The sequence below is a fragment of the Canis lupus genome, chromosome 36, assembly GCF_011100685.1.
Source record: "Canis lupus familiaris isolate Mischka breed German Shepherd chromosome 36, alternate assembly UU_Cfam_GSD_1.0, whole genome shotgun sequence".
NCBI classification, from domain to species: Eukaryota; Metazoa; Chordata; class Mammalia; order Carnivora; family Canidae; genus Canis; species Canis lupus.
This window is the reverse complement of record NC_049257.1, coordinates 19,155,259-19,182,721: the sequence shown is the minus strand read 5'-3', so window position 1 is coordinate 19,182,721 and position 27,463 is coordinate 19,155,259. Positions and strand designations below refer to the sequence as shown.

The window sequence follows — 27,463 nt, the reverse complement described above, 5'->3', positions numbered from 1 at the left end:
AATGCTGTAGGTTTGCTGATGACCTAAACTTTACAGCTTAAACATTATCTTTGATAATTTCTTTTTTATTTGTTTTAGGAAGCTTTTTCTTTTTCTTTTTTTATATTTTAATTCCAGGTTAGTTAACATACAGTGTTACATTAGTTTCAGGTGTACAATGTAGTGTTCAACAATTCTATACATTACTCAGTGCTCAAGATAAGTATACCCTTGGGACTCCTGGGTAGCTCAGTCCGTTAAGCGTCAGACTCTGATTTCTGCTCAGGTCATGATCCAGGGTCGTGAGATCAAGCTCTGAGTTGGGCTTTGTGCTATGCATGGAGCCTGCTTAAGAGTATCTCTCTCCCTCTTCCTCTGCCCCTCCCCACTCACATGTTCTCGCTTGCATGCTCTCTCTCTTTCTCTCTTTCTCTCTCTCAAAAAATATAAGTTAAAAAAAATAAATGTACCCTTAATCCTCTTCAGCTATTTCACCCACCCACCCATGCCTCCCCTCTGGTAAATATCTGTTTGTTCTCTATAGTTAAGGGATAGTTCCTCTGTCTTTTTTTTTTGGTTTGTGTGTTTTTTTTTTCTTCTTTATTCATTTGGGTTTTTTCCTTCAATTCAACATTAGTGAAATCATGTGGTATTTATCTTTCTCTGACTGATTTAATTCACTTAGCATTTTTCCCATTAGCTCCATTCATGTTGTTGCAAATGGCAAGATTTCATTCTTTTTTATGGTGGAGTAATATTCCATTGTGTGGTGTGTGTGTGTGTGTGTGTGTGTGTGTGTGTCTATACATTTTCTTTATCCATTCATTTATCAGTGGATACTTAATTATGGACACAAATTATGGACACATAATTTGGCTATTGTTAATAATGCTGCAATGAACATAGGGGTGCATATCTTTTCAAATTGGTGTTCTTGTATTGTTTGGGTAAATACCTAGTAGTTCAATTACTGGATCATAAGGTAATTCTATTATTAATTTAAAAAAATTATTACTAATTTTTTGAGGAACCTCCATACTGTTTTCCACAGTGGCTATACCAGTTTGCATCCCATCAACAGTGCATGAGGTTATCTTTCATAATTTCTAAGACACTGCATAAGTTTGTACTTACTTACCAGCAGCGTTTGATAAAAAGTTACCATTAGTATAAAGTTTCTCTCCAAAAGCAGAAGCTTTTATGCAAGCTGAAGATTATGTAGCACTATCTTAAAAGAGATTTACACTTTCTTCCACCCACTCAACAGAAGGAGATCCTGTTGTGGTTATAGTTTGCTTAATAAGTTTAGAATGACTTTGGGCCACTGCCCAAGTTCATAGAAAAAAAAAAAAAGTATATTAACCTTATCCCTTGAGAAAGTCCTGTTTTCCCCTGTAACGGGGAAACTCTGCAAAAGAGCAAGCCATATCCAGGATACAAAATCAATGCCCAGAAGTCAGTGGCATTTCTATACACTAACAATGAGACTGAAGAAAGAGAAATTAAGGAGTCAATCCCATTTACAATTGCACCCAAAAGCATAAGATACCTAGGAATAAACCTAACCAAAGATGTAAAGGATCTATACCCTCAAAACTATAGAACACTTCTGAAAGAAATTGAGGAAGACACAAAGAGATGGAAAAATATTCCATGCTCATGGATTGGCAGAATTAATATTGTGAAAATGTCAATGTTACCCAGGGCAATATACACGTTTAATGCAATCCCTATCAAAATACCATGGACTTTCTTCAGAGAGTTAGAACAAATTATTTTAAGATTTGTGTGGAATCAGAAAAGACCCCGAATAGCCAGGGGAATTTTAAAAAAGAAAACCATATCTGGGGGCATCACAATGCCAGATTTCAGGTTGTACTACAAAGCTGTGGTCATCAAGACAGTGTGGTACTGGCACAAAAACAGACACATAGATCAGTGGAACAGAATAGAGAATCCAGAAGTGGACCCTGAACTTTATGGGCAACTAATATTCGATAAAGGAGGAGACTATCCATTGGAAGAAAGACAGTCTCTTCAATAAATGGTGCTGGGAAAATTGGACATCCACATGCAGAAGAATGAAACTAGACCACTCTCTTTCACCATACACAAAGATAAACTCAAAATGGATGAAAGATCTAAATGTGAGACAAGATTCCATCAAAATCCTAGAGAAGAACACAGGCAACACCCTTTTTGAACTCGGCCATAGTAACTTCTTGCAAGATACATCCACGAAGGCAAAAGAAACAAAAGCAAAACTGAACTATTGGGACTTCATCAAGATAAGAAGCTTTGGCACAGCAAAGGATACAGTCAACAAAACTCAAAGACAACCTACAGAATGGGAGAAGATATTTGCAAATGACATATCAGATAAAGGGCTAGTTTCCAAGATCTATAAAGAACTTCTCAAACTCAACACCAAAGAAACAAACAATCCAATCATGAAATGGGCAAAAGACATGAACAGAAATCTCACAGAGGAAGACATAGACATGGCCAACATGCATATGAGAAAATGCTCTGCATCACTTGCCATCAGGGAAATACAAATCAAAACTACAATGAGATACCACCTCACACCAGTGAGAATGGGGAAAATTAACAAGGCAGGAAACAACAAATGTTGGAGAGGATGCGGAGAAAAGGGAACCCTCTTACACTGTTGGTGGGAATGTGAACTGGTGCGGCCACTCTGGAAAACTGTGTGGAGGTTCCTCAAACAGTTAAAAATATACCTGCCCTACGACCCAGCAATTGCACTGTTGGGGATTTACCCCAAAGATACAAATGCAATGAAACGCCGGGACACCTGCACCCCGATGTTTATAGCAGCAATGGCCACGATAGCCAAACTGTGGAAGGAGCCTCGGTGTCCATCGAAAGATGAATGGATAAAGAAGATGTGGTTTATGTATACAATGGAATATTACTCAGCTATTAGAAATGACAAATACCCACCATTTGCTTCAACGTGGATGGAACTGGAGGGTATTATGCTGAGTGAAGTAAGTCAGTCGGAGAAGGACAAACATTATATGTTCTCATTCATTTGGGGAATATAAATAATAGTGAAAGGGAATATAAGGGAAGGGAGAAGAAATGTGTGGGAAATATCAGAAAGGGAGACAGAACGTAAAGACTGCTAACTCTGGGAAACGAACTAGGGGTGGTAGAAGGGGAGGAGGGCGGGGGGTGGGAGTGAATGGGTGACGGGCACTGGGTGTTATTCTGTATGTTAGTAAATTGAACACCAATAAAAAAAAAAAAAAGAGCAAGCCATATCTCTTTATACTCTCATTTTCCAACAATTGTTTTATAAGTCAACTTTATTGAGGTATAATTTATATACAGTAAAATGCAGAAGTTTGATGAGCTTTGACAAATAAACATACCTGTGTAACCACTGCTGCAGTCAAACAAAGAACATTTCATTACTCCATAAAGTTCCTAGTGCTTCTGTAAAAAATTGCACCCCTACCCCCGATCCAAGGGCAACCACTGATTAAATTTCTGTCAGGACAAGAAATTGTTTTTAACTGTTGCTATGACAGGTGGCATCTATTTAATGTTTTATTTTTTCACACTTATAGCACTTTTTACCTTCATTTTGTCACTTTATTATAAATACATCATCTTAAATATCTTTCTCAATTTTAGATGTAAAATTTCCCATCATGTTCTTTTAGGGAAATATGGACAACAAAAGAATTATTGATGTGTCGTACCGATTGCAAGGCACTATAACTTGTTGACATTTTCAATCCTATCATGGACTTTTCACCTTTTATTCTACAATAAAGACTGAAATAAATGTGGGTACACAATAAGAGAGGATTCTTAGGAAAGAAGCTCTGCTATGCTCCATCTTGGACATGAGCCAGAAGCGCTCAGCCAGCCCTCCTTTAATCACTAGCTGTCTCTTGGCCATTCCTCTCTGGAATAGGTCCCATGGCAGATGTTAGTCACAATCACAGTTGACAGGAAGTACAGTGTCCCCAACTCTCTGAATGTGAACCGTACCATGTGGAACCAAGTATCACAATGAGAAAAACTGCCATTTCTGCTTTCCTCCTTTTAGTCTACTCAAAAGGGAAAAGGCATTATTTGTGGCATTGGTATGACTTCAGAATTCCCTATGGCATACCACTAAAGCTTTTTTTTTTTTTTTTTTTTTTTTGGCTTTATTAAGACCAGTAAAGCATTTAGATGTCTTTCCCTATGATCTGTTAAGAACTAGCAGGTCCAACCCACTCAAGAATCCTGTAGACTAGAGTTCACCTCTGCCTGGTGCCAGGTGAAGCCTGTATAACAGGCTCCCATGCATAGGCTGTGGGTTGTAAAAAATTCCTGGAGAAATGTTTTTAAGTTTTCTCCTGTCTCTTAGAACTATTGGAATATGAGTGAATGAAGAAAATGCTGATATATACAGAACCTTGATTTCACTCTACTTTCTTAAAAATAGATTTAATCATTTGCATATTAATTTTAGTAATCAATTTCAGTGCAGTTTGATTAGAGTAGGCTCTCCAGTGATCTGGAACTGTTTTCTAAGCAAGTGGGTCTCAGGAGCTCAAAAACCTCTTCTTGTGACTCTTGGAATTATACATGTTTTTTTTGGCCACCTTTTGGGGGTCTAATGTTTCTTAAGACTGGGAAGACTGGGCATAATGGGAGAGAAAGGAGAGTACCAGGGTGTGAAAACAGTAGAGAATTGTAGAAAAGTTTTATTTACACTGACTAGTTCATGTCTGTCTGTATGTGTATATATATATGTGTATATATATTTGTGAACAAGTCCAGTCATGTTATACCTCAGACTATTTTTTTTTAAGATTTTATTTATTTATTTGAAGGAGAGTGCGAGTGAGAGACAGCATGAGAGGGGGCAAACGGAGAGAGGGAAGCAGGCTTTCTACTGAGGAGGGAGCCTGATGTGGGGCTTGATCCCAGGATCCTGGTCATGATCTGATTTGAAGGTAGATGCTTACCTGACTGAGCCACCCAGGAACCCCCTAAAACTATTTTTAAATTTAAAAAAGGAACCATGTTTTGATACAATTATTCAATTTAAGAGAGTTTTGCCCCCTAGTCTTAAAGGAATGCATGTTCTTTATAAAACTTTTGAAAACTAGGAACTAAAAAAAAAAAAAAAAAAAAATTTCTTATAGCCCCACAAATATATGTTAACATTTTAGTGGATTTCCTTGTAGTCTTCCTATGCACAGATTATTTTAAGCTTTTATGTTTTTTATTATATAAGTAATCCCTATTTATTTTCTACAAAATAATAAAATATTGAAAAAATAGCATTAAAATCACACCAAGTCCCTCTATTGATGGATAATATAACCAGTAATATTCTGCTATTTATCCTTCTAGTTTGTGTGTATGTATGTGTGTCTGTGTGTGTCTGTGAGAGTGAAAAAGAGAGAGAAAACATGTTTCTTCTATATGAACTACTTTGTGATTTGCTTTACTATTAGATTATGGTTTCATGTGGATGACATTTCTGCTCTATCATTTTAAATATCAGCATAACATTCCATTGTGTTTATATACAATAGTTATTTAGCCAATCTCTTAATATATTTTTTCATTCATTCATTTTATGAATATTTATTGAGTAGGTGATTTGGGCTCCTGTGGCCAATACCAAACAAGACAACCATGGATCTTCTCTAATTGTCTGTCATGTACACCAAGAATATTAAAAAGAAATTTAAAGACTATCATCATGATTTGAAATGATGATGAGATGGGGGTACAGAGAGAAAAACTCTTTTACCAGGAAATTTTGTTCATAAATTATTGGTAACCAGTGCTTTTTTCCTGCAGGCTGTCTATGTTTTTATGATAAATCTTTCTTAAGTAATCTTTTTTCAAAAGCATTCAGTAAAAAGGTTTCCTTTGCTTACTCAGATTAGCATGATTTAGATATACTAGTCATTTTAGTAGACCTTCTAAATTTCAAGTTTTTATTCCTGTTAACTGGCTTTATCCTTTCAAATAAAGGAGTTTTTCCAGAATATTCAGTGCTCCAAAAATCAGTATTTCTTCAGGATAATGATAACTAACCCCCAAAAATCTAAATTTATAAGTCAGTTAATATGAGGGATAATTTAAAAGCATTTACAGTTGTTTTTCTTGGAATAGTCCGTATCTTTTTTTTTTTTTTTTTTGGATTAGTCTGTATCTTTAAAATGTATAGGACTTTCATGTGAGAGAAACCTATTTCTAGATTTGTTGAATATAGAGAGTTGCACTTTAGCTTCATATATGATCACAGCCAAAGCTTCTCTACTCTTTAGAGCTCCCTAGTTATAAATTAATGAAACATTTTGAGGGTAAAGGACTTCCATAATTTATATCTGCGGTGTGCACTGGTATGGGGTGGGGGAGGGTGACCTTAGCTAAAACTATTATTTAAGCCAGAACTATTTTGATATCTTGTGTACATAGCATTCTATTTACCATTTATTTCAGTATGAAGAGTGAATTTCCTTTGTCCCTTATAGATGAAGCCCCCCAAAATGCCTTTGCCTAATTAGTGATGTGACAAATGCTTTTATTTGGAAGCCGTGTTTATTGTTACTGAGGAGGGGCTAATTTTTTTCGTATTTTTATTTTTTAGTTCATAGTGATAATGGATTCTAAACAAGTGTTTTTAATATTTCACTTTTGGTTTCATACAGAACTATTCTAAACGTTTAAGGTAAAAAAATTTTTTTAATTTTTAAAAAATTTTTATTTACTTATGATAGTCACACAGAGAGAGAGAGAGAGTAAGAGAGGCAGAGACACAGGCAGAGGGAGAAGCAGGCTCCATGCACCGGGAGCCCGACGTGGGATTTGATCCTGGGTCTCCAGGATTGCACCCTGAGCCAAAGGCGGGCGCCAAACCGCTGCGCCACCCAGGGATCCCTTTTTTTTTTTTTAATTTTTATTAAAAAAATTTTTTTTAAAACAGAACTTAAATAGTAATGGATCTTTAACATTTGATCTGGTGTTAAGACTCATAAAAGATTTTCTGTAGCCATATATGCTAGTGTTTGATCTTAGCTTTGGAGCAGTCCACAGCATCTGGTTCATATGTTCTCTTTATGCTATTTCTTTCTTTATTTTTTTCCTTATTTTTTGAGATTTATTTTTCAGAAAGATCTACCTTTGCTCCTCAAATAGAGGTATTTCAAAGGGAGCTTTGATTATAATGTTATCTCTTATTTATCCAGCCATTCCAACACACATGCAAAACAATTTTTTATTGGGCATCCCCTTGGGACAGGATGTCTGCCTGTCTTATGACTTTAATGATGTCACTTTGAGCACATCATTGACCTCTTCAGGCCTGAGTTGAAGAACCCAGCTTCGTAGATGACACTCAGGTCCCTTCTAGCTGTCGTGATTCGTCACACATAAGTTCTCTTTGTTAACCTTCAAGAGATTTTTCAGACTTAAGATTTTATACTTCTGAGAACTTACTATTCTAGGAGGAAGACAGGCTGAAGACATGCAGATTTAACTACAGGCTTGGCTCTGATACTAACTAGAACTGTAAATCTTTGAGCCAGTGACATAATTTCCTGTGGCCTCAGGAAATTGAAGGTCTCTTCTAGCTCCCCAATAAACATGTCTAAAGGTTGTAAAACTAAAAATAATAATAGAAATAACTAACATTTATTGAGCTTCTATACATCAGAAAGTGTACTGAGTATTTCTCCAGATTATCTGTTTTACTCTCTGTAGCAGTCCTTTTGAAGGTAGGTATTATAACATGGGTATCTGAGATGATAGGGTTTATGGAGTATTATCAAGGGATTCTAGGGTGTGTTTTAATAGTGCATACTTTATTTTTAAGAATGAAATCACAAAGGACAACCAGACCCTTCCACCAAATAAATGCCCCTTGGTAGATGTCATCATAGAGATTAAACATTGGACTGTGTATTTAAACTAAGTAGGTAATTATATTTTGAGTAATTGGATTACTCAAAAAGGAAGAAGTTAAAACACCTTGGAGCCTGCCCAAAGGAAGTTGAAGCATGGTTTAAATGGATCCTTCACCAACTGAGGCTTGTCATGCTAGAACTGCAATGCTTAGGTTCAGCTTTTTTTTTTTTTTAATAAACTCTTATCAAATGTTAAAAGAATAAAAAGCTTCCGATCTACAGAATAAGAAAATCTGTAACTTGAGTTTTTTAGTATAAAAAAATGAAACAAAGTGTTTCTCGCTACATTGTAGCTTGGTTCTCTAATGACTGCTTGTGTCAAATGCTACCCTTCTTTATCTTTACCACAAAAATCCAAATAGTCTTGTTCCTTTCATAGGAACAACAACAAAAATAAGTAAGAAAGGATTTTATACTTAGGATAGCGTAAATTATACATAAATGTGCAAAGCTGTCAATAATTTAACATGAATTTCAAATCAGTATATTTAATAGAACAGAATATAAATTTCATTAAACTTTTTCTGACTGAACCATATTAAATGATTAACATAGCTTATTTGTGTATTAATGAAATATACTTGCAACTAAGATTTTTGATACGCATGTTGCATTTATTATGTTTAAGGAAAGTCAACACACTGTTTTACGTTTTCAACAGTTGACTTAAATTCACGTTGACATCTTCAGGTTTTCATCATTCCACTCTTCAAAGTGCATATTAGCATTTCCTTGTCAAAGTTGAAGCTTACTTAGCTCTTTGAAACTGACAAAAGACCTCTGAGGTGACAGTCACCTCCTAAATAAATAAGATTGTGAGGGCAGTTGAAGTGTTTTTCAAATCAATACTCTACAGACTGTATGTAAAACTGTAGAGAGTTTATTATAATTTAGAAGCAAAAATAAAAAGAAAAATGAAACAAACAAAAATCCTCCCGTCTTTTTAACAGTTTGACAGTGGTATCGTTTTCCGTGGTATCTCTCAGAAGCAGGGAAACCAGTAACAATGAATAAGGATTAACGTTCATAACGTTCATAACTGTAACAGAAAAAATTATAGATATTATTACTAATAATACTTTTAAGAAATAAAGTAATGAAGAAAGTGAAAAAAAATAACTTTAATGTAAAATAAACTTTTGGGAAGTCCTAAAATATGCAGTCATAAATAGTTTTTGATCAAGTCAAATCAGATCAAGGTTCTCACCAATGCGGGCAGCCCGGTGGCTCAGCGGTTTAGTGCCGCCTTTGGCCCAGGACGTGATCCCGGAGTCCCGGGATCGAGTCCCACGTCGGGCTCCTGGCATGGAGCCTGCTTCTCCCTCTGCCTGTGTCTCTGCCTCTCTCTCCCTCTGTGTATCTCTCATGAATAAATAAATGAAATCTTTAAAAAAAAAAAAAAAGTTCTCACCAATGAAAGTTTACATGTAATAGTAGAGATGGCTACAGAAATTTTGATTTAGCAGATTCAGTATGGGGTCCAGACACCCATTAATGTATGTGTGGTTTTTTAAAATATTTTTTTGAGAGCGCACATCAGCTAGGGGTTGGGGTAGGGGAAAGACATGGGGGAGGGAGAGGGACAAGCGAGCAGACTCCCCATTGAGCACGGAGCCCACTCAGGGCTCCATCTCATGACTCTGAGATCATGACCTGAGCCAAAATCAAGAGTCAGATGCTTAACTGACTGAGCCACCCAAGCACCCGAATATATGTGTCTTTCTATATGAGAGAGAGAGAGCAAGAGAGAGACTGAGACTGTGGGTATATATAGTGTGTGATATCCTGTTGCACAATAAAGATTATAAGTAATGGATTAAAATAGTGGTTCTCAAACATTTTGTACTGAGGAGTTTTTTACACTTTGAAAATTGTTCAAGACTTCAACAATTTGGGGTCATATCTATTGATATTTACTATATTGGAAATTAAAACAGACGTTTTAAATGTCTGTTAATTCATTTAAAAAACAATAAGCCCATTACATATTAATGTAATAGCATTATTAGCATAATCATAGTTTATTAAACAAATTTAGTTAGAAGAGTGGCATTTTTTACATTTCTGTTAATCTCTTTAATGTCTTAATACTAAGGAAACTACTGGATTCTTATAAATGCTTCTGCATTCAGTCTGTGGTGATATGTTACTTTTTTTAAAAGAAAAGATTTATTCATTCATTTTGAAAGAAAGCAGGAGAGAGTGTGTGGAGGCAGTGGCAGAGGAACAGGGACAGGGAAACTTAAGCAATTTCTGTGCAGAGCATGGAGCCCAATGTGGGGCTCAGTCCCACAGCCCTGAGATCACTACCTAAGCCAAAACCAAGAGTCAACATTTAACCAACTGCACTCCCCTGGTGCTCCATATAATGTGTCCAAGCATGTGAAGAGACTCTGATCTCATACAAATAATATGCATTTGGAAAAGTAAGGAGTATTTGAATAGCCTTTTCAGATATTTGTGGATATTTGCCTTTGATATCTCACCAAAACTACATAAATGGTAATGTGTTTTTTAAATTAAAATATAGTGAACATACAATAATAATTCATTTCAAGTGTACAACATAGTGATTCAACATTTATTTACCTTACAAAATAATTGCCCTGAAAAGTCTGGTCACCATCTTTCATTATACAAAGTTATTGCAATATTACTGATTATATTCCCAATGTTCTACTTTGACTTATATATTTTATAACTGGAAATTTGTACATCTTAAATCCTCTCACCTTTTTTGTCCATCTCTCGACCCCACTCCCCTCTGACAACCACTGATTTCTTCTCTGTATTTATGAATCTGTTTCTGTTTTGTTAGCTTTTTAAGATTCCAGACACACACACACACACACACACACACACACACGATTCCAGATACAAGCGAAATTGTCCTTCTCTAACTTATTCCACTTAGCATAATACCTTCTAGGTCCATCCATGTTATTATAATAGCAAGATTTCATTCTTTTTCATGGCTGAGTAATATTCCATTGTGTATGTGTATATTTATGTGCCTGTGTGTCTGTGTGTGAGAGAGAGAGAGAACCTGAATAAGTGGCAATTTCTTAAAAGTTAACTTGCAGTGGTGTTAGCTGAAACCTTCATAATAAGCATTTCTTCTTATTCTTTTACACTAAAATCCATTGATCTATTTTGAACTCTGAATGGATCTTCCAACTATGCATAATTCTATAGTATTATGCATTGTTCATTTGGAAAATATTGGTTCATTGAGTTCTATAGGTCTCCTAAACATTGATAACATTTCTTTTTACTATGTCAAAAAATCATTTGTTAATATCATCATTGATCTCATCAAATAAGTCATTTGAGTAGTGGGAAGCAGGTGATATGTTCAGGATGACAGATACAACATTTCCAAAATTTTTTTTTCACTTCAGTGTTCAAATGTTATCATTGAGAGTTGTTTTCCTTGAGACAGCTGGCTCACTTTGTCCATTTTTGAGAAAATACCAAGTCTGAATAACTAATATTTATGTTAGTCACTCTTCCAAGTAAAAAAAGTGGTATTCCATGGAAAAAAACAGCTACCTTAGCTTACAACTCAAACAATACTTTTCTTTCTTTCTTTCTTTTTTTTGATAAAAAGCTTTTATTTGTTTATTCTTTAAAGATTTTATTTATTTATTCACGAGAGACACAGAGAGAGAGAGAGAGAGAGAGAGAGAGGCAGAGACATAGGCAGAGGGAGAAGCAGGCTCCATGCAGGTAGCCTGACGTGGGACTCGATCCCGGATCTCCAGGATCATGCCCTGGGCTGAAGGCAGCGCTGAACTGCTGGGCCACCAGGGCTGCCCCTAAACAATACTTTTCTTAAGAAACCACCCCTAAAAGGAACTCACATATCTTTGACATCATTTTGAATGACACTCTCTTTTTGAGAGTTTTTTTTAAATGTGGAAGTATAAAACTGTAAACTTAATGTAATCTACAGCAGAAACAACAGAGGAGACAGAGTTAAGAGGAAAAGTCTAAATATGTGACCCACAATAACTTAACATGCTATTCATTAAAAGCAGTACCATTGGTATAAAATAATGCATTAAATGCTATACTTAGTATTTCAAAGACTGGGTTCTTTAAAAATGGAAACAACAAGGAAAGATTATTCAACTGATGACATGGTTTGATATTTCTAACAGTGAAAAATGTAACAAAAGCATCCAAAGGAAAAAAATCTACAGCTGATCCTGCAGGAGGAGATATTTTAGGCAAGTTATTTTTTTAAACATTGTACTTCTTATTTTAATGTCTTCCTTATTAAGACATGCATTCAAAAATAGTTTCATCTTGCAGTTTTATAACAAGTTGTGAGTTTGAGTTCTTGGGAAGAAAATAATCGAACTTCAAACTAAGCTTACTAATGGTAGATACTTCCAAATTCCCTTTTCTTTCTAACATCATTACAGAGGGGGGTTTATTCATCCATAAATTTTCATTGCACTTTGCACACTTCCTCGAGTAATAGTTGTTTTGGTCCTCCACATTAATTTAAGCACAGTGCTTCAACCACCTATGGAATTGAAAACTGCAGTTCATGCATCCTGACCATCCTTTATGTTTCAGGTGGCACCTGTTCTCTTAACACAACACATGTTTTTAATTCAGTCTCATTCTTGAGTCAGCTATGTTGCTAAGATACCTATGTTGTCACAAATTTCCAAATATGTTTTCAGTTCGTATTTGCATACATTTTGGCCGCCAAGTGAGGAAACAGTATTTAAATTGCCCTTTTTTGCACCCCTGGCCAACCGTTACTTTTTTAAAATCCATGATAGGAGATATTTTAAGGAATGATCATTATGAGAAAATAGCCATTTTCTTTGTATCAAATATATTCTGACAGTATCATAAGCTTTGGAGGCTAGAATCATTCAGACAGGCATTCATTTAGGAGTCTGAAGAATTCAGTGAGTCTTACAACTGTGCCATGAACTTTGCTCATTCTTTCATCATTTATTTATTTTCATTCTTTCAACATTTAGCACCTACTTTGTTCCAAGCATTGTGTTAGGTGTTAAGACTGATGCCGATGAAAAATGGCAGTTTCAGTATCATTACTGAACCAACACCTAGTCTTGGAGAGCTCTCTGCATGTTAGGTACTGAAAATACATGCTTTACATACATTCTGTATATTCTATGTACATTATTTCATGTCATCCTCCAAACAATGCTATGAGGTAGGTATTCTTATTTCAATTTTACACATAAAGGACCTGAAGCTCCTCCCAAGATCCCATATCTACAATAAGTGGAGCGGAGATCTTTTACAGATTGTCTTTACTCAAGAGCCACGCTTTTAACTATTTAACTGTAGATAACACTGAATAGTTTTTAAAAAAATTTTTATGGATGCTTCCATGGCTCAGTTGGTTGAGTGTGTGACTCTTGAGTTTGGCTCAGGTCATAGGATTGAGACCTGTGTCTGGTTCATGCTCAGCGTGCAGTCTGCTTGTCCTTCTCCCGCCCCTTCTGCCGCCCCTCTGCTTGTTGGCACGTGCTCTCTCCATCCACCCCCCATGCATATATATGCATATATATATAAATATTAAACTTTTTAAAAAATTTCTTTCTTTATGAAAGGAGTTAGTTATTAGGCATATTGAGGAGGAAGGTTTTTTTTTTTTCTTTTTTTTTTTTTTTTTTTGAGGAGGAAGGTTTATAAACAGCAGCTCCCAGCTTGTCATTATTTCTGATCATAGGGCTGTGAGAGATGGTCAGCAAACAGCCCTGTGGTTTCGGTGTTGGAGGCTGCTGAAGACATTCCCAGATTGGGAGAGAAAAGAGATCTGAGATGGAGAGATGTGTAGAAGTCACATGAAAGAGTCTCAGAAGGATTCTAAAAGGAGGAAACAGCTTGGAAAGAGGACATGGACATAGATTTCATAAGTAAATCCAACTTTTGTTAGAAAATGTGGTCATCAAGATTAAAATAGGATGGAATAAATCCATTACCCATCCAATACTTATCCCAATTATAATTGATTCATTATGTATTTATTTGTTTAATATCAGGTCCTTGTGAAAATAGCTCAGGCTCTATTCCCTAGTATTCACCAGTTTCATTAATGCCTAGAATATAGTAGATATTCAGTAAAATATTTTTTGAATGAAAGCTATTTAGGAGAACTTTGTATTGTACATATATGCTTTGGCCATTTCTATAATTTCTTTTAATGAACTAGTGGGCTCTGTGAAGTATTTATATTTTCTCAGGCCACATGTCCAGAACCCCAGATTCTTAATTTTCTTTTAAAGATTTTATTTATTATTTCATGAGAGACACAGGCAGAGAGACAGAGAGAGGGCAAAGAGGCAGAGACCCAGGCAGAGGGAGAAGGAGGCTCCTGAGGAGCCCAATATAGGACTCCATCCCAGGATCCCAGGATCATGACCCGAGCCAAAGGCAGACACTCAACCACTGAACCACCCAGTCATCCCAGATTCTTCATTTTTTATACTATATTCTTTTAAAGATAAAATACATCTAATCATGGAATCACTGCATTGGCCAGTTTGGAATCTCTGTTATCAATATAAGACTTAGTTAATTGTTTACCCCTGAGATTGAAATGGCTTTCCACCTTGTAAATTATGTATGTTTGGTAAATTTTAATGGAAAGCTTAATTACTTCTTTCTAAAGACAGCCTAATTAAGTTGCTCAGGAGACTACTCTTCAAATTCATTGGTTTGGAGGGTGGTTTTGTTGATTTGGTTTTTATTTAAGGAACACGAAAAGCCAATGCAAAAACAAAAATAAAAATAAAAATAAAAAGCAAGCTGCTCTGTAACTCTTCTCGAAGCTCCGATAGACATTTGTCAAAGGGTCTGCATGTATTTAATTAAGAACAACATATAACCTTACTCACCACCCTCCAAATAATGAAAAAGGCTTTTAATTGCCAGAAATTAATCACTGAGGCTGATCATATGTCTCTGTCAACCATTTGTCAGGTTTAGAACTGAATTGGGGGTGGTCATTTTCAGCTGCAAATATTTCTACTTGCTGTTGGTTCTGGGTCTTTGTAAGCCTGGGCCTTCCTAAGAGGAGAGTCAGTCTCATCCCATGTTAAGTGATCATAACCCTGGTCCCAGGGAAGCATAATGGGGCGAGAATACAGTACGAAGTCAGGCCTGAGTCTCCATCATGGCTCCTTTGCTTACTGATTATCTGCAAATGCCTTAACATCACAGAATTTTTCTTCTGAAGAACAGGACTGTGAGGATGCAGGGCAGTAGTCTATGTGACAGAGCACTTTGTAGAATCTAAAGCTCTGTGTGTTACTGAGCTGGGAACAGCTAAAGAGCCAGACTTGGATTTTATTTTATTTTATTTTTAACCAAAATACGCAGAGGAATACTCCCTCAGGTTCATTGAGGGAGAAAAATTGAGAATTTCCCATGGAAGCCAGTTTCAGCTTTTCATTAGGAAGAACCAAGAGTGTTGTTATGATCATCACCATCCAGCCAATCATTGCCAGTGGCCGAATATTGGAGAGTGTTAGACTAGAATGTTTTATTGGGTAATTTTACATATATTACATGTATATATTACTTTGTAATTACATAACTCAGGATAAGAAAACATCTTCCATTTATTTTATCTTCCCCAGCACCTATTATATAAATTGTTATCATCAGGGCTACGATCTAGTATTCTTTAAGAACTTGCAAGTGGAGACATAGGACTGTGTCTTAAGAACTAACTTTAAAATCACCATTTATATTTGAACAGAAATATGCAAAACCATCATAAAGAGACACCTGGAAAAAAACTCAGAGGTGGAAGTTGCTTAGGTCCATCTAAGCACTGATTTCAGACGAGGGGGGCCCCTCACCAACTGGACATTGAATGTTATCTGTTAGCAGGGCCATCCTAATTATATAGGATTAAACAAATGGCTTGACTCTGCATTCAGTATCACTTCAACTAACCCACTCCACTTGTTCTGGTTCCTTTCTCATCAGCATCCTAATTATTTTTTTGTTTCCAGTATAGATATGTTACCAGAAAAGAGAATACTGGTCACTTGCTTTATGATAATTTTATCTCCTACCTTACTATAAACTAGACTACTGTCATTCTGCTTTTACCTTATCAGTTTTATGAGCTTGATGTTATAATGTCACTCTCTCTTGAGACATAGATGTGATCACCTTGAGTTTCTGAGCCTACATGGCTGAGTACCAGACAAAAGCCTGTAGCAAATTAGCCAGAGCTGCCTTGTGGGGACTGACTGAAGGGTCTTTCCCAGTAGACACACCCAAGTCTTTATACCCCTGTGTGCTGAATGAGTATGAATCTTCCTTTTTCCTTTGACTTTCTATTACAAATATAGAGAACACCATGGAGTTCATTTAGTCGAGAAAAGTTCAGTGAGTTGGCTGGCATCCGTCAGAGCCAGTCTTGGAAACCGGGCTGTGTGCCATCCACCCCCCCACCCCCGCCCAGGGCCTGGTGTTCTTCATGCAGAGTGCAAAACACTCCCTCAAAACCGTTGCTTGGACAATTTGATCATTTCTGTTGTTTCTTGAAAGAATAAGGGAGGCAAGGCTGATCTTTTTTGTTTGCATTATGTTTTCAAATGTCCTGTGTTTAAAATTAGTACATATGAGTCTGTCAGGGAGCATGTTAGAGTATACAGAGTTTGGTGGTGTCAGTGTTAGTATAATTTAAATTTATTATACACTGACATGAATGCAGTGATGTGCTTTATTTTCTGTTTAGATGGATATTATGTTAATGCTAGAGGAGCTATGTAATGAAGACCCAGTTAGGAATTATGATGTGACTCATGCCAGTAGCATAAAAATTTAGAGCCCTACCAGAATCTAAGAGTTTCCTGTGCAACATAAAAAGTTATTTATCCCAACATAACTAAAGGAATTTATAGAGTTCTGTATAGATGTCTTTACTGTTTGACTTAAAATGCATTTGAAAATTTTGATTGATGAATATGGTAGGTACTATAAATTCAGATATAAGCAGTACGAAAATAACTAGTGATCTGAAGGGTACCAGAATTTAAATGATCTAGAAATTTATTCAAATGATAGCCTTTCAGAATTGCATGTTAACAATAGGTAATATGAGAAGCAGGACAGTCTAGAGGAAAGACAGAATTTGAAGTCACATAGGCCTGAGTTCAAATCCTATTCCTTTCACATATTGAATGACCTTGGGCAAGGTACTTAACCTCTCTAAACTGGTCTCATCATCTACAAAGTGAGAATTATAATGTTTGCCTTATTGATTGTTTTAACAACTACTACATCATCCATGTGAAGCATTTCCCAGTATAGTAACCTGCAGTTATCAGTTAACAAATGTAAGGAGACATATTGTCACTAAGTACCTTGGAATATATTCCATTCTTGGCTCTAATGGAGAGAATTTAGGTTATAAATTATAAATCAGGGGGAAAGGTATGAATAATCTGTATTTAGGATGAGCCTTGCTTAAATCCACTATTCATGATATAACTTGATATTGGAGGTTTTGGGAAAGCTGTTTTTTTTTTAATTGAATTATAGTTACCCACAATGTTACATTAGTTTCAGGGGTACAGCATAGTGATTCTACAACTCTATACATTATGCTGTGCTCACCACAAGTGTAGCTACCATCTGTCACTGTACTACTGTATTACAGTACCATTGACTCTATTCCCTGTTCTGTACGTTTCATCCCTGTGACTTAGTCATTCCTTAACTGGAGGCCTGTAGCTCCCACTTCCCTTCACACATTTTGCCCATCCCCTCCCTTTCTGGCAACCATCAGTTTGTTCTCTGTATTTATGGTCTATTTCTACTTTCATTTGTTTATTTTGTTTTGTTTTTGTTTTTTAGATTCCACATATAAGTGTAATTATATGGTATTTGTCTTTAACTCATTTTACCTAACATAATTCCCTCTAGGTCCATCCATGTTGTTGCAAATGGCAAGATCTCGTTCTTTTTTATGGCTGAGTCATAATACTTCATTGTATATGTTTGTGTATCTCACATCTTTCTCTATTCAGTAACAGACACTTGGTTACTTCCACATCTTGGTTATTGTAAACAATGCCACAGTAAACATAGGGGTACACGTATCTTTAAAAATTAGTGTTTTCATCTTTGGGGGGTTAATACCCAGTAGTGGAATTTCTGGAACATAAGGTATTTTTAAGTTTTTGAGGATCTCCATACTATTTCTCACAGTGATTGTACCATTTTATATTCCCACCAACAGAGCAGGAGGATTCCTTTTCCTCCACATCCTCACCATTTGTTGTTTATCTTTTTTGACTCTAGTTATTCTAACAGGTGTGAGGTGATATCTCATTGTGGGTTTGATTTGCATTTCCCTGATGAGGAGTGATGTTGAACATCTTTTCATGTGTCTCTGGCCATCTATCTGTCTTCTTTGGAAGAATGTCTGTTTAGATCCTCCACCCATTTTTAATCAGATTATTTGGCTTTTTGGTGTTGAGTTGTATCAGTTCTTTATATATTTTGGATACTAACCTTTTATCAGATATGTCAATTGCAACTATCTTCCCTTCAGTAGGTTGCCTTTTCATTTTGTTGATGGGTTCCTTTGCTAAGCTAAACAAAAGCTTTTTGTTTTGGTGTAATCCTAATAGTTTATTTTTGCTTTTGTTTCACTGCCTGAGGAGACATATCTTAAAAATGTTGCTGAGGCCAATGTCAAAGAAATTATTCCCTATATCTTCTTTTAGTTTTGTTCTTTCAGATCTCGCATTTAGGTCTTTACTCCATTTTGAGTTTATTTTTGTTTATGGTGTACGAAAGGGCACCAGTTTCATTCTTTTACATGTAGGTGTCCAGTTTTCCCAACACCATTTATTAAAGAGGCTGTCTTTTCCCCATTGTAGATTCTTGTTTCCTTTGTCATGGATTAATGAACAATCCAAGCATGGCTTTATTTCTGGACTGTCCTGTTCCATTGATTTATGTCTGTTTTTGTGCCAGGCCCATACTCTCTTGATTACTTACTACAGATTTTTAGTATATCTTGAAATCTAGGGCTGTGATACCTCCAGCACTATTGTTCTTTCTCAAGATTGCTTTGGCTTTTCGGGGTGTTTTGTGGTTCCATACAAATTTTAGGACTATTTTTTCTACTTCTATGAACAATGCTATTGGTATTTTGATAGAGATTGCATTGAATCTATAGATTGCTTTGGGAAGTATGGATATTTTGACAATATTAATTATTCCAATTCATGAGCATGGAATGTTGTTCCATTTGTTTCTGTCATCCTCAGTTTCTTTCATCAGTGTTTTACAGTTTTTAGAGTATAGGTTTTCACCTCCTTGGTTAAGTTTATTCCTAGTTATTTTATTCTTTTTGGTACAGTTTTAAACAAAATTGTTTCCTTATTTCTCTTTCTAGGGCTGAATCTTTTTATATTGTAGTTTTTAATTTTTATTTTTTATTAGTTTCAGGGGTAGAGTTTAGTGATTCATCAGTTGTGTATGACACCCAGTGTTCTTTACATCCAGTGACGTCCGTAATGCCCATCACCCAGTTACCTCATCCCCCTACCCACCTCTGTTGTTTAAATTGTGGCCTGCTCACACTCCCTCAGTACTATCCCTTCCCACTGCGGTTTGCAGTTTCAGGAGTAGCAGTTTTCTTCTTCCCATTCTCTGTGTAGTCTGTCCTTTGTTGTACAGAAGCTGTCCAGTCAACCCTCAGTTCTTGAGGAGGAGTTACACTATAAATAGGTGTAGATGTGGTATGTCCCTGGAGGAGGTGAGTGTAGGATCTTCCTATGTTACTATCCTTGACCCCAAAAATCAAAGTTGTGTTCTTAATATTTGAATGTTATTATTTTATAGAAATTGCAGAATTTTGCTAAAACTGAACCAGGTTTATCCAGTCGTTAATCCAGTTACTCTTCATCTCTCCAAGCCTCTGTGCCATGCCAACCAGAACTTTTGTTCATAGTGTTTTTCTGATGGAACGTTGACTATACTTAGTTAACTGGAACGTTGTGTTCATGAGTCTGTGGCATAATGATGATATTCAAAGGAGGTGACTGTGTGAGGTCCTTCCAGTTTCCTAGAGAATACTCTTACTATTAATGAGTTCTAATGTTGAAAATTAGACTTATTCTTTTGGTTTAAATCTTGGTCCGGTATTAAAAACCAGGTATGGGGGATCCCTAGGTGGCTCAGTGGTTTAGAGCCTGCCTTCGGGCCAGGGTGTGATCCTGGAGATCCAGGATCAAGTCCCACATCGGGCTCCCTGCATGGAGCCTGCTTCTCCCTCTGCCTGTGTCTCTGCCTCTCTATGTCTCTCATAAATAAATAAAATCTTAAAATAAATAAATAAATAAATAAATAAATAAGTAACAAATCAAACAAACCAGGTATCTGTGGAAAAGGAAGTATAATCAGTTATTTGTACTTTAGCATGAATAAGTTGATAAGACCCTTCCCTGTAAGCAGGTTTTAAAGTGGGAAAGTGGACAGAACATGGATTCTCAGAGTTTGAGCCTGGGAGATCAGATTGCCAGGGCAGGATAAAGTAAGGTTTGCAGAAGAGTGATGCTTGTGATGTGTCCTTAAAGCACCTGGTTACAACTTAACCTGAAGCTCACACTGCTTAGGCCAGTGTGCCTTGGGCCTCTTAACTATCTCAGAGTCCCACTAAATTAACCCTGATCTTGGAAATAGAAGTCCTTGGATACAAGGAAAGGAGAGAAACTTCCACTTATTGATTATTGTCTGCCAGGAATAATGCAAAATGCTTCCCATATATTATCTCATATAATTCTATAATGTAAGTATTTTAAATCAGTTTTACACGTAAGGAAACAAGACTAAAAGAAATTAGTAACTTGACCAGGATATGCCACAGCCAGTAGATGACAGGGTTAAGATCAGCATTTTTGTCTGTCTCCACAACCCCTAATCCTATTATACTACACTTGGTAAAAATGAGAGATGAGTTTCACATAAATTATTTTTATTATTATTATTTTTTAAAGATTTATTTATTTATTTATTTATTTATTTATTTATTTATTTATTTATGATAGACATAGGGAGAAAGAAAGAGAGGCAGAGACACAGGAGGAGGGAGAAGCAGGCTCCATGCCAGGAGCCCGACATGGGACTCGATCCCGGGACTCCAGGATTGCACCCTGGGCCAAAGGCAGGTGCTAAACCGCTGAGCCACCCAGGGATCCCCCAAATTATTTTTATTAGACAAACAACAGGTAATAGGGTCAGTGGTAGAAATTTCTTTATTTGAAAAACAGCAAATGTGTTCCCTCCCAAGGTCACTTATTTCCCCCCTTCTGTTCCTTATTCCTCACACAACTGCCTCCTGCTACCCACACACCATTTTTGTAGTCCATTTCTCTGTATTTTAGATGGTGTGGATGGAGGTAGAAACAGAGGGTTGTAGAACTGCCTGTTCTCCATTGCCTTCTCGAGGCTCATCACCCTCATACAGGAGAATGTACAAAAGTGCTATCAGTATCAGGGGTGGCCAGGGTTAGGTCTAGGGCAGGCCAAAGGGTTACAGTCCAAATGAAAAAGTAGATACTGCTGCTGTTTCCAGCAGGAATGACCTTGTGGGAGATGTGCCCTGTCAGTTTAGATCCCCACCCCACCCTTTTCCTATCATGGAACCAGAATGTGAGGGGGCTATATCCCTAACACCTTGGGTTTATTTCCTATTCTCATTATAAGGTAGCAGAAAGAGATTCCAGACTTTAGAGACAAAACACAGGGATTCAGATCACAAACTTTTAACTTATTGACTGTGACCTTGAGCAAGCTACTCTATGAGCATTTCTTCCTCTGTAGAATGTTCATTATACAACATAATCCCAGGATTGGTGTGGCCAATAAATAAGATAATATCAAACATTGCTCTGACTTCTTACCAAATGCTGGTAATCCTTCCTTTCACACTTTCCACACCCCTCCCACTCCTGCTCCCTCAGCTAATATGCATGTCATAATATGCCTTATAAAAGATGGAGTTTGAATTTGGGAGATTTGGTAAAGACCATAATCCAAAGGGAAGGGCAGGAGTTTCCAGGCATGTTTGTATGGTATAAACCAAAAGCAGATTGATCTATCAACTCCTTGAGAGCCGGAACCTATGTCTTACATTATACAGCATAACCTGCAGCTAATATTCGGCAGGGCACCCTTGTAATACCATCAATTAGTGAGTGCTTACTAGTAGGCAGTCTGTTCCTCTTTTATATGTCATCTCTTTTAAACTGCCCTGTTCATGTATGTAAATGAGGTAAGCAAGGCACCAAGCAAATCTCCCAAGATTAGGATTCAAACTTTAGTGTCTCTGATTTCAGATCCCATCTTTTTTTATTATAATACACTGCCCCTCAATAAAAATAGGTGCCTTCATTTGGTATTTTTTTTAACTACATACTTAATGGACCTTTATTTGTGTAAGCTACTGTGCTAAATTCAAGGTATATACTAAGATGTGCAAGACCCAGCCTATATGAACAGCTACACAGGAATTGTGATATTAGATGGAGTGTGCTACATCTCACAATTAATGAGCAAGGGAAGGGTGCAGAAGTTCACAGATGGGTAAAGTCACACCTTATTGGTGCAGATCCTCAAAGGCCTCAGAAAGGAGGGCGTGTCTGAACAGCGCCTCGAAGGCTGCATTGCCTGTTGTGTGTACTGTGCGCTGAACTTGAAATCTAGGGATGTTAGCTAGCATTACTTTTTCTCTCCATCCGTTGTTGGATCCATACTCTGTCTTACCATCTCTGGCTGCTCTTTAAAATTGAAAGGAGGAAATAACTAGGGAAACCACCTTCCAGAGAATCAGAGAGAAAAACTACCCTCAGTCTTCAAAATTTTCTTCTCATTTTTGGATTTGGGTGGATATAGCATAATGTTTAAGAGGCCAACTCTTAACTACCACCAACTAGCTGTGCAGAAAGTTAACTTCTGTTGGCCTCTGTTCTTTCAACTATGAAGTGAGGGTAATATATACCTCATGGGCATCTTTCTGTGGATTTAATGGGAATCTGTATGTAAAATGCTTAGCTTAGCTAGGGGCCTGGGATATGGATACTTAATAAAATAAATGATAGCTATCATTAATAGATTCTACAGTTACCTAAATATGGCCAGAGAGGGACGCCTGGGTGGCTCAATGGTTGAGCAACCTTCAGCTCAGGGTGTGATCCTGGACCCAGGATCGAGTCTTACATCAGGCTCCCTGCAAGAAGCCTGCTTCTCCCTCTGCCTGTGTGTCTCTCTCTCTCTCTGTGTCTTATGAATAAGTAAATACACTCTTTTTTTAAAAAAATAAAATAAATAAATATGGCCAGATAAGTAAAAGGATGAGTGGTATATATATTTGCCTAGAATATCAGAACATTGATAGTAGTTCTAAATTTTAGAATTAGCAGTTCTTATGACTTGAGAGCTCCTGCAGCAAAATTAATGCAGAAGTTGCATTATTGCAAGTTACTGAAGGCATGATGTGGCCAGAAAACCCCTAGCCCTTTCAGGGTCACTAAGAACCTCATCCTTGACTATTTTTTTTCTATCTCCTGTTGCCCTAGGTAGCTGCCCAAATTGCAATTAATCCAGTATGTCTCGATTAGATACAAAAATTATTTGGGAAGAAAAGTGACTATGGAGTCTATGGTATACTTGCCTCTCAAAGACAAAATACGTACTTTTGCCCAGGTGTGAATTTTCTCTGCCATCCATCTTTTTGTGCTTTGGTTGAATTTTAGTTACTTAAACTGAATATCGGGATGGTCTATAACAAAGGATCTTGATCAGAAATAGGAAAAAAGGCTGCTTTGGATTCCATGGGTGATTGTTTTCTTTAGCATAGTAATGTAAACATTAAACATTATATAGAGAAAAAAATTTACTGTTAAACTTGCCTTTGGAATCTTTTTCTAGTGTCTACTGAGAATTGGATAAATTTCACCTTAGGTTGTACATGACTAAAGGGTTGGTTGGCGTTTATATTTTTAGTCATCACATGACAAACTAGGTCTAAGCTGAAAAGTAATTTAGGTTAGGCAAGCAAAGTTCTTTCCATTGTATTTTCTCCTGGAACAGGAAGATTTTTTTGTTTTATTTAGTTACATAAGGGTATAAATTTGTGGAAATAAATACCTGTAGATGTAAATATTAAGTTCTGCCTTTTATTAGAAAATATTTCAAAAACTGTGGGGTTTTTTCCTTAAAAATTTTTTAAGTAATCTCTACACCCAGCATGGGGCTCAAACTCACAACCCTGAGAACAAGAGTTGCATGCTCTCCCCACTGAACCAGCCAGATGTCCTTAGAAAGTTTTTTATTTTTTTTTTATTTTTTATTTTTTTCTTAGAAAGTTTTTTAAAAGAATAAAAGTATTTGGGGATGTTTAGAAAATCAGTCATCAGTATTCCTAATAGCTAGCATGGTTTAAGTATAACTTTATGTCCTAATTAAACTAGAATCTGCATTGGGCACATAGTCCCCAGTAGATTATGAAGTCTGAGATAAATTGTGGTAAGCAAATGGACTGAATTCATTAAAATACAGTTTTTGATTCTTTAAGCACAGTGCAACAATTATTAGAATCATAATGGGTTAAACTTAATTACTATAACAAGAGGAAAGAAATGGGAGATGTTTAGGGAACCAGTATGGGAAAACTTAGCTTCTTATAGCAGGTTAGCAAAAAGTATAGGTATTCCTCTTAAATGAAGCTGGGTTTAAGTCTCTTACCCAGCACCCTTCCCACTTTTTATATCAGCAAATATCTAACTCAGACCTGTGTGCATGAGAAACTTTCCCCAGCTGGCTCCATGATCTGGCCTCAAGCTGTTTGAATTAAGAATGTTGAGACTAAATTAAAATAGAGATTGGATCATTTATGTATAGATTCACAACAAATTTCCTCCTTATAGGGAAACAAAAACTGACCACTTCCAGGTAGCAGTATTATATGCACCCTCCTTATTCTACATGAAAATAGAGTGCTCCCATGTTAAAAGCCTTTTCTTTTTCATCAAAATACAAGTTTTTGTTCATCCTAAATAAAATTAGGTCCTTGTTAGCCAGTCTCAGTCTATAATGCACAAAGGAAGATATGGATTAACCTTTCATTAATTTACTAGGCAGTGATGGCAAATTCTTTTGAAATCTGGTGCTGTATGTTAATCTTCTTTTGCTTTTAATAGGTAAAAGAAATATTCCATTTTGTAATAATGCATGACTCATTCATGGCTCATTGTCTTCCCACTGATTTATTTTTTTCTTTTTCTTTTTTTTTTGCCTTGAGCCAGCAAGAAAATCTTACATGAGAGGAGGGAGGAAAAGAGACAGAGTTGAGGAATACAATACTTAAATACTGTTGCTTGATGCTCATTGGTTCTCTCCTTTCTTACGGTGGCCAGTCTAATCCTGCCTTCCTTGTCAAATCCCTTCCCTCCCCACCCTCCCTGCTAGGGGCTCCACAGGGTGTCTGCTGCTAGAAGCTGACTGCAGGCAGTATGTAGGCATCTTTCATCCAGAATGGACAGTAATATATTGAATAGAGAAGGAAGCTTTTAGAAATGTATCATTTGTCAAAATTGCATGGCTTTTGAAAAGGGATAGAGAGATGCTGAATGTTCTGTGTGTCAGCATCGACTCTTTATTTCTGTTCAGACTCTTAAGTTTTCAGAAGCTTAAATATAGAGCCCTTTAAAAAAAAAAAAGAAGAAAGAAGAATTTTTCTGGTTAGTCGACCTCTTTTTAAGAAGTGCTTCATCATCCTCCTCCACCTCTCCGCGATGTTTCTCTGCAGCTCTCTGTAGATTAGGGTTCTGTGCCGGCTGCCAGAATGCTCATTTGTTAACTGAATAGAGTTCACCGACAGACACAGATCAATATAGGTTTTATTTCTTTCCTGTGAATTCCAAAATGCCATCCAAAGAGTCTTGGTCGGGTAGGAAAACTAATAGAGCTGCAGTTCACAAATCAAAACAAGAGGGCCGTCAGCAAGATTTATTGATAGCAGCCTTGGGAATGAAACTGGGTTCTCAAAAGTCGTCTGTGACAATCTGGCAACCTCTGAAACTCTTTGCTTATTCGCAGTTGACATCACTTGTTAGAAGAGCAACTCTGAAAGAAAACGAGCAAATTCCAAAATATGAAAAGGTTCACAATTTCAAGGTAAGAATGTTTGTTTTTAACCTTTTCTTAGAAGAGAGAAAATGCACACTGCTTGCAGTATACAGTATTAGAGGAGTACCTTTGATGTCTTTTTAAAACTACGATGACTGGACTAACATGTTCTTGCTGTTTAAGGAATGAAGATGTTTTAAGCATGATTTTATTTAAGGAATAGCTGACTAAAGCTCATAGAATCCAACTCCATTTTCTCTCATGCTGATTTAGTCTTCTACTTAATGTACACTCAATGGTACAAGTCTGGACTGACCTTTAGAGGTCTCATTTAGTAATGATTTGGGCATTATTTTTATTTGTGATGCAAATATGTCTAACTACCTTTGTCAGATATTTCACGAAAGGATTAGATCTTATCTCCATTCCTTTCTGGTAAAAAGCTTTGGATATAAGAGGCGTGTGTTGTTGCATCTGGATTGAGCAGATGGTCTGCATTTCCCACAGTTTCTGTCTTTTCTCCTCTGTTAATGAATTGACCATGATGAAAGGAGGATGGCTACCACGGGACTGTTACTGCTGATACAAGCAGCCTCTCTTTACTTTTTGAGTATTGCTTTCCGTGTGTGTGTGTGTGTAATTATTGTGTTAATGTGTTTTACCAATTATACTTTGAATCCTCTTTCGTCAAGATGATATGTGTGTGGATTCAAGTTGCCTGTATGCATAGCATGATATAAGGCCTTGAAGTTGGGTCCTTTGCAGCCTACCTGGGAAAACATACCATGTGAGGTTGTGCATAAGAACACGCAGTTCCAGTTCGTGGGTAGATGCACCAGCATTTCTGCAGTCACTTTACAGTAATTACACAACTTTATGATAAAGTTTTCTGTCTTTAGTTTAGACAAAATGTCATTAGTTCTAATGTTAGAGGGTATATGGTTTCATTTTATAGGCCATTATGGTTTCAAAAGATGATAGGCTGGAAACCTGGATAGCAGATACATTCATTCAGAATGTACCAGGCTCTGTAGCAGAAGATCTCATTTCAAATTTACAATTCATCCTGATTTTTAACACTAGCAATTATTTATTTTACAAATGCTAAATCCCACACCCCAGTATGCTCTACTTTTTTTAGTGAGGAATAGATTCTTATGATCTTCAGATCATTTTGTGATAAAGAATAAATTCTAAACTGTTTAGACTGTATAAAGATTGCTAATATTTGTAAACCAAATAGCTTTTTCTTCTCCCCCTTAAACATATTGTTAAGGACCCTACTTTTCAACTAGTATCTTTGATTTCAAATGAAATTGAGACTATTCAGTATGTACATCCAGTCTCAACCACCTTGTCCATTTATGAAA

General features: G+C 36.6%; 1 protein-coding gene across 10 annotated transcripts in view; it reads left to right on the top strand.

The window, feature by feature from the left end:
- CHN1 (chimerin 1) overlaps positions 1-27,463 on the top strand; it is a 205,298-nt gene that overhangs the window by 130,569 nt on the left and 47,266 nt on the right. For 7 of the 10 annotated variants that reach the window (XM_038584898.1, XM_038584894.1, XM_038584902.1 and 4 more), the window contains one exon: positions 26,064-26,141. The exons of 2 other annotated variants lie outside the window; for them this stretch is intronic. In XM_038584898.1, the coding sequence (XP_038440826.1) occupies positions 26,064-26,141 (78 nt within the window). Of the gene's footprint in view, positions 1-25,410; positions 26,142-27,463 lie in introns of those variants that run through there. One more of the 10 variants, XM_038584904.1, reaches the window with a different exon arrangement.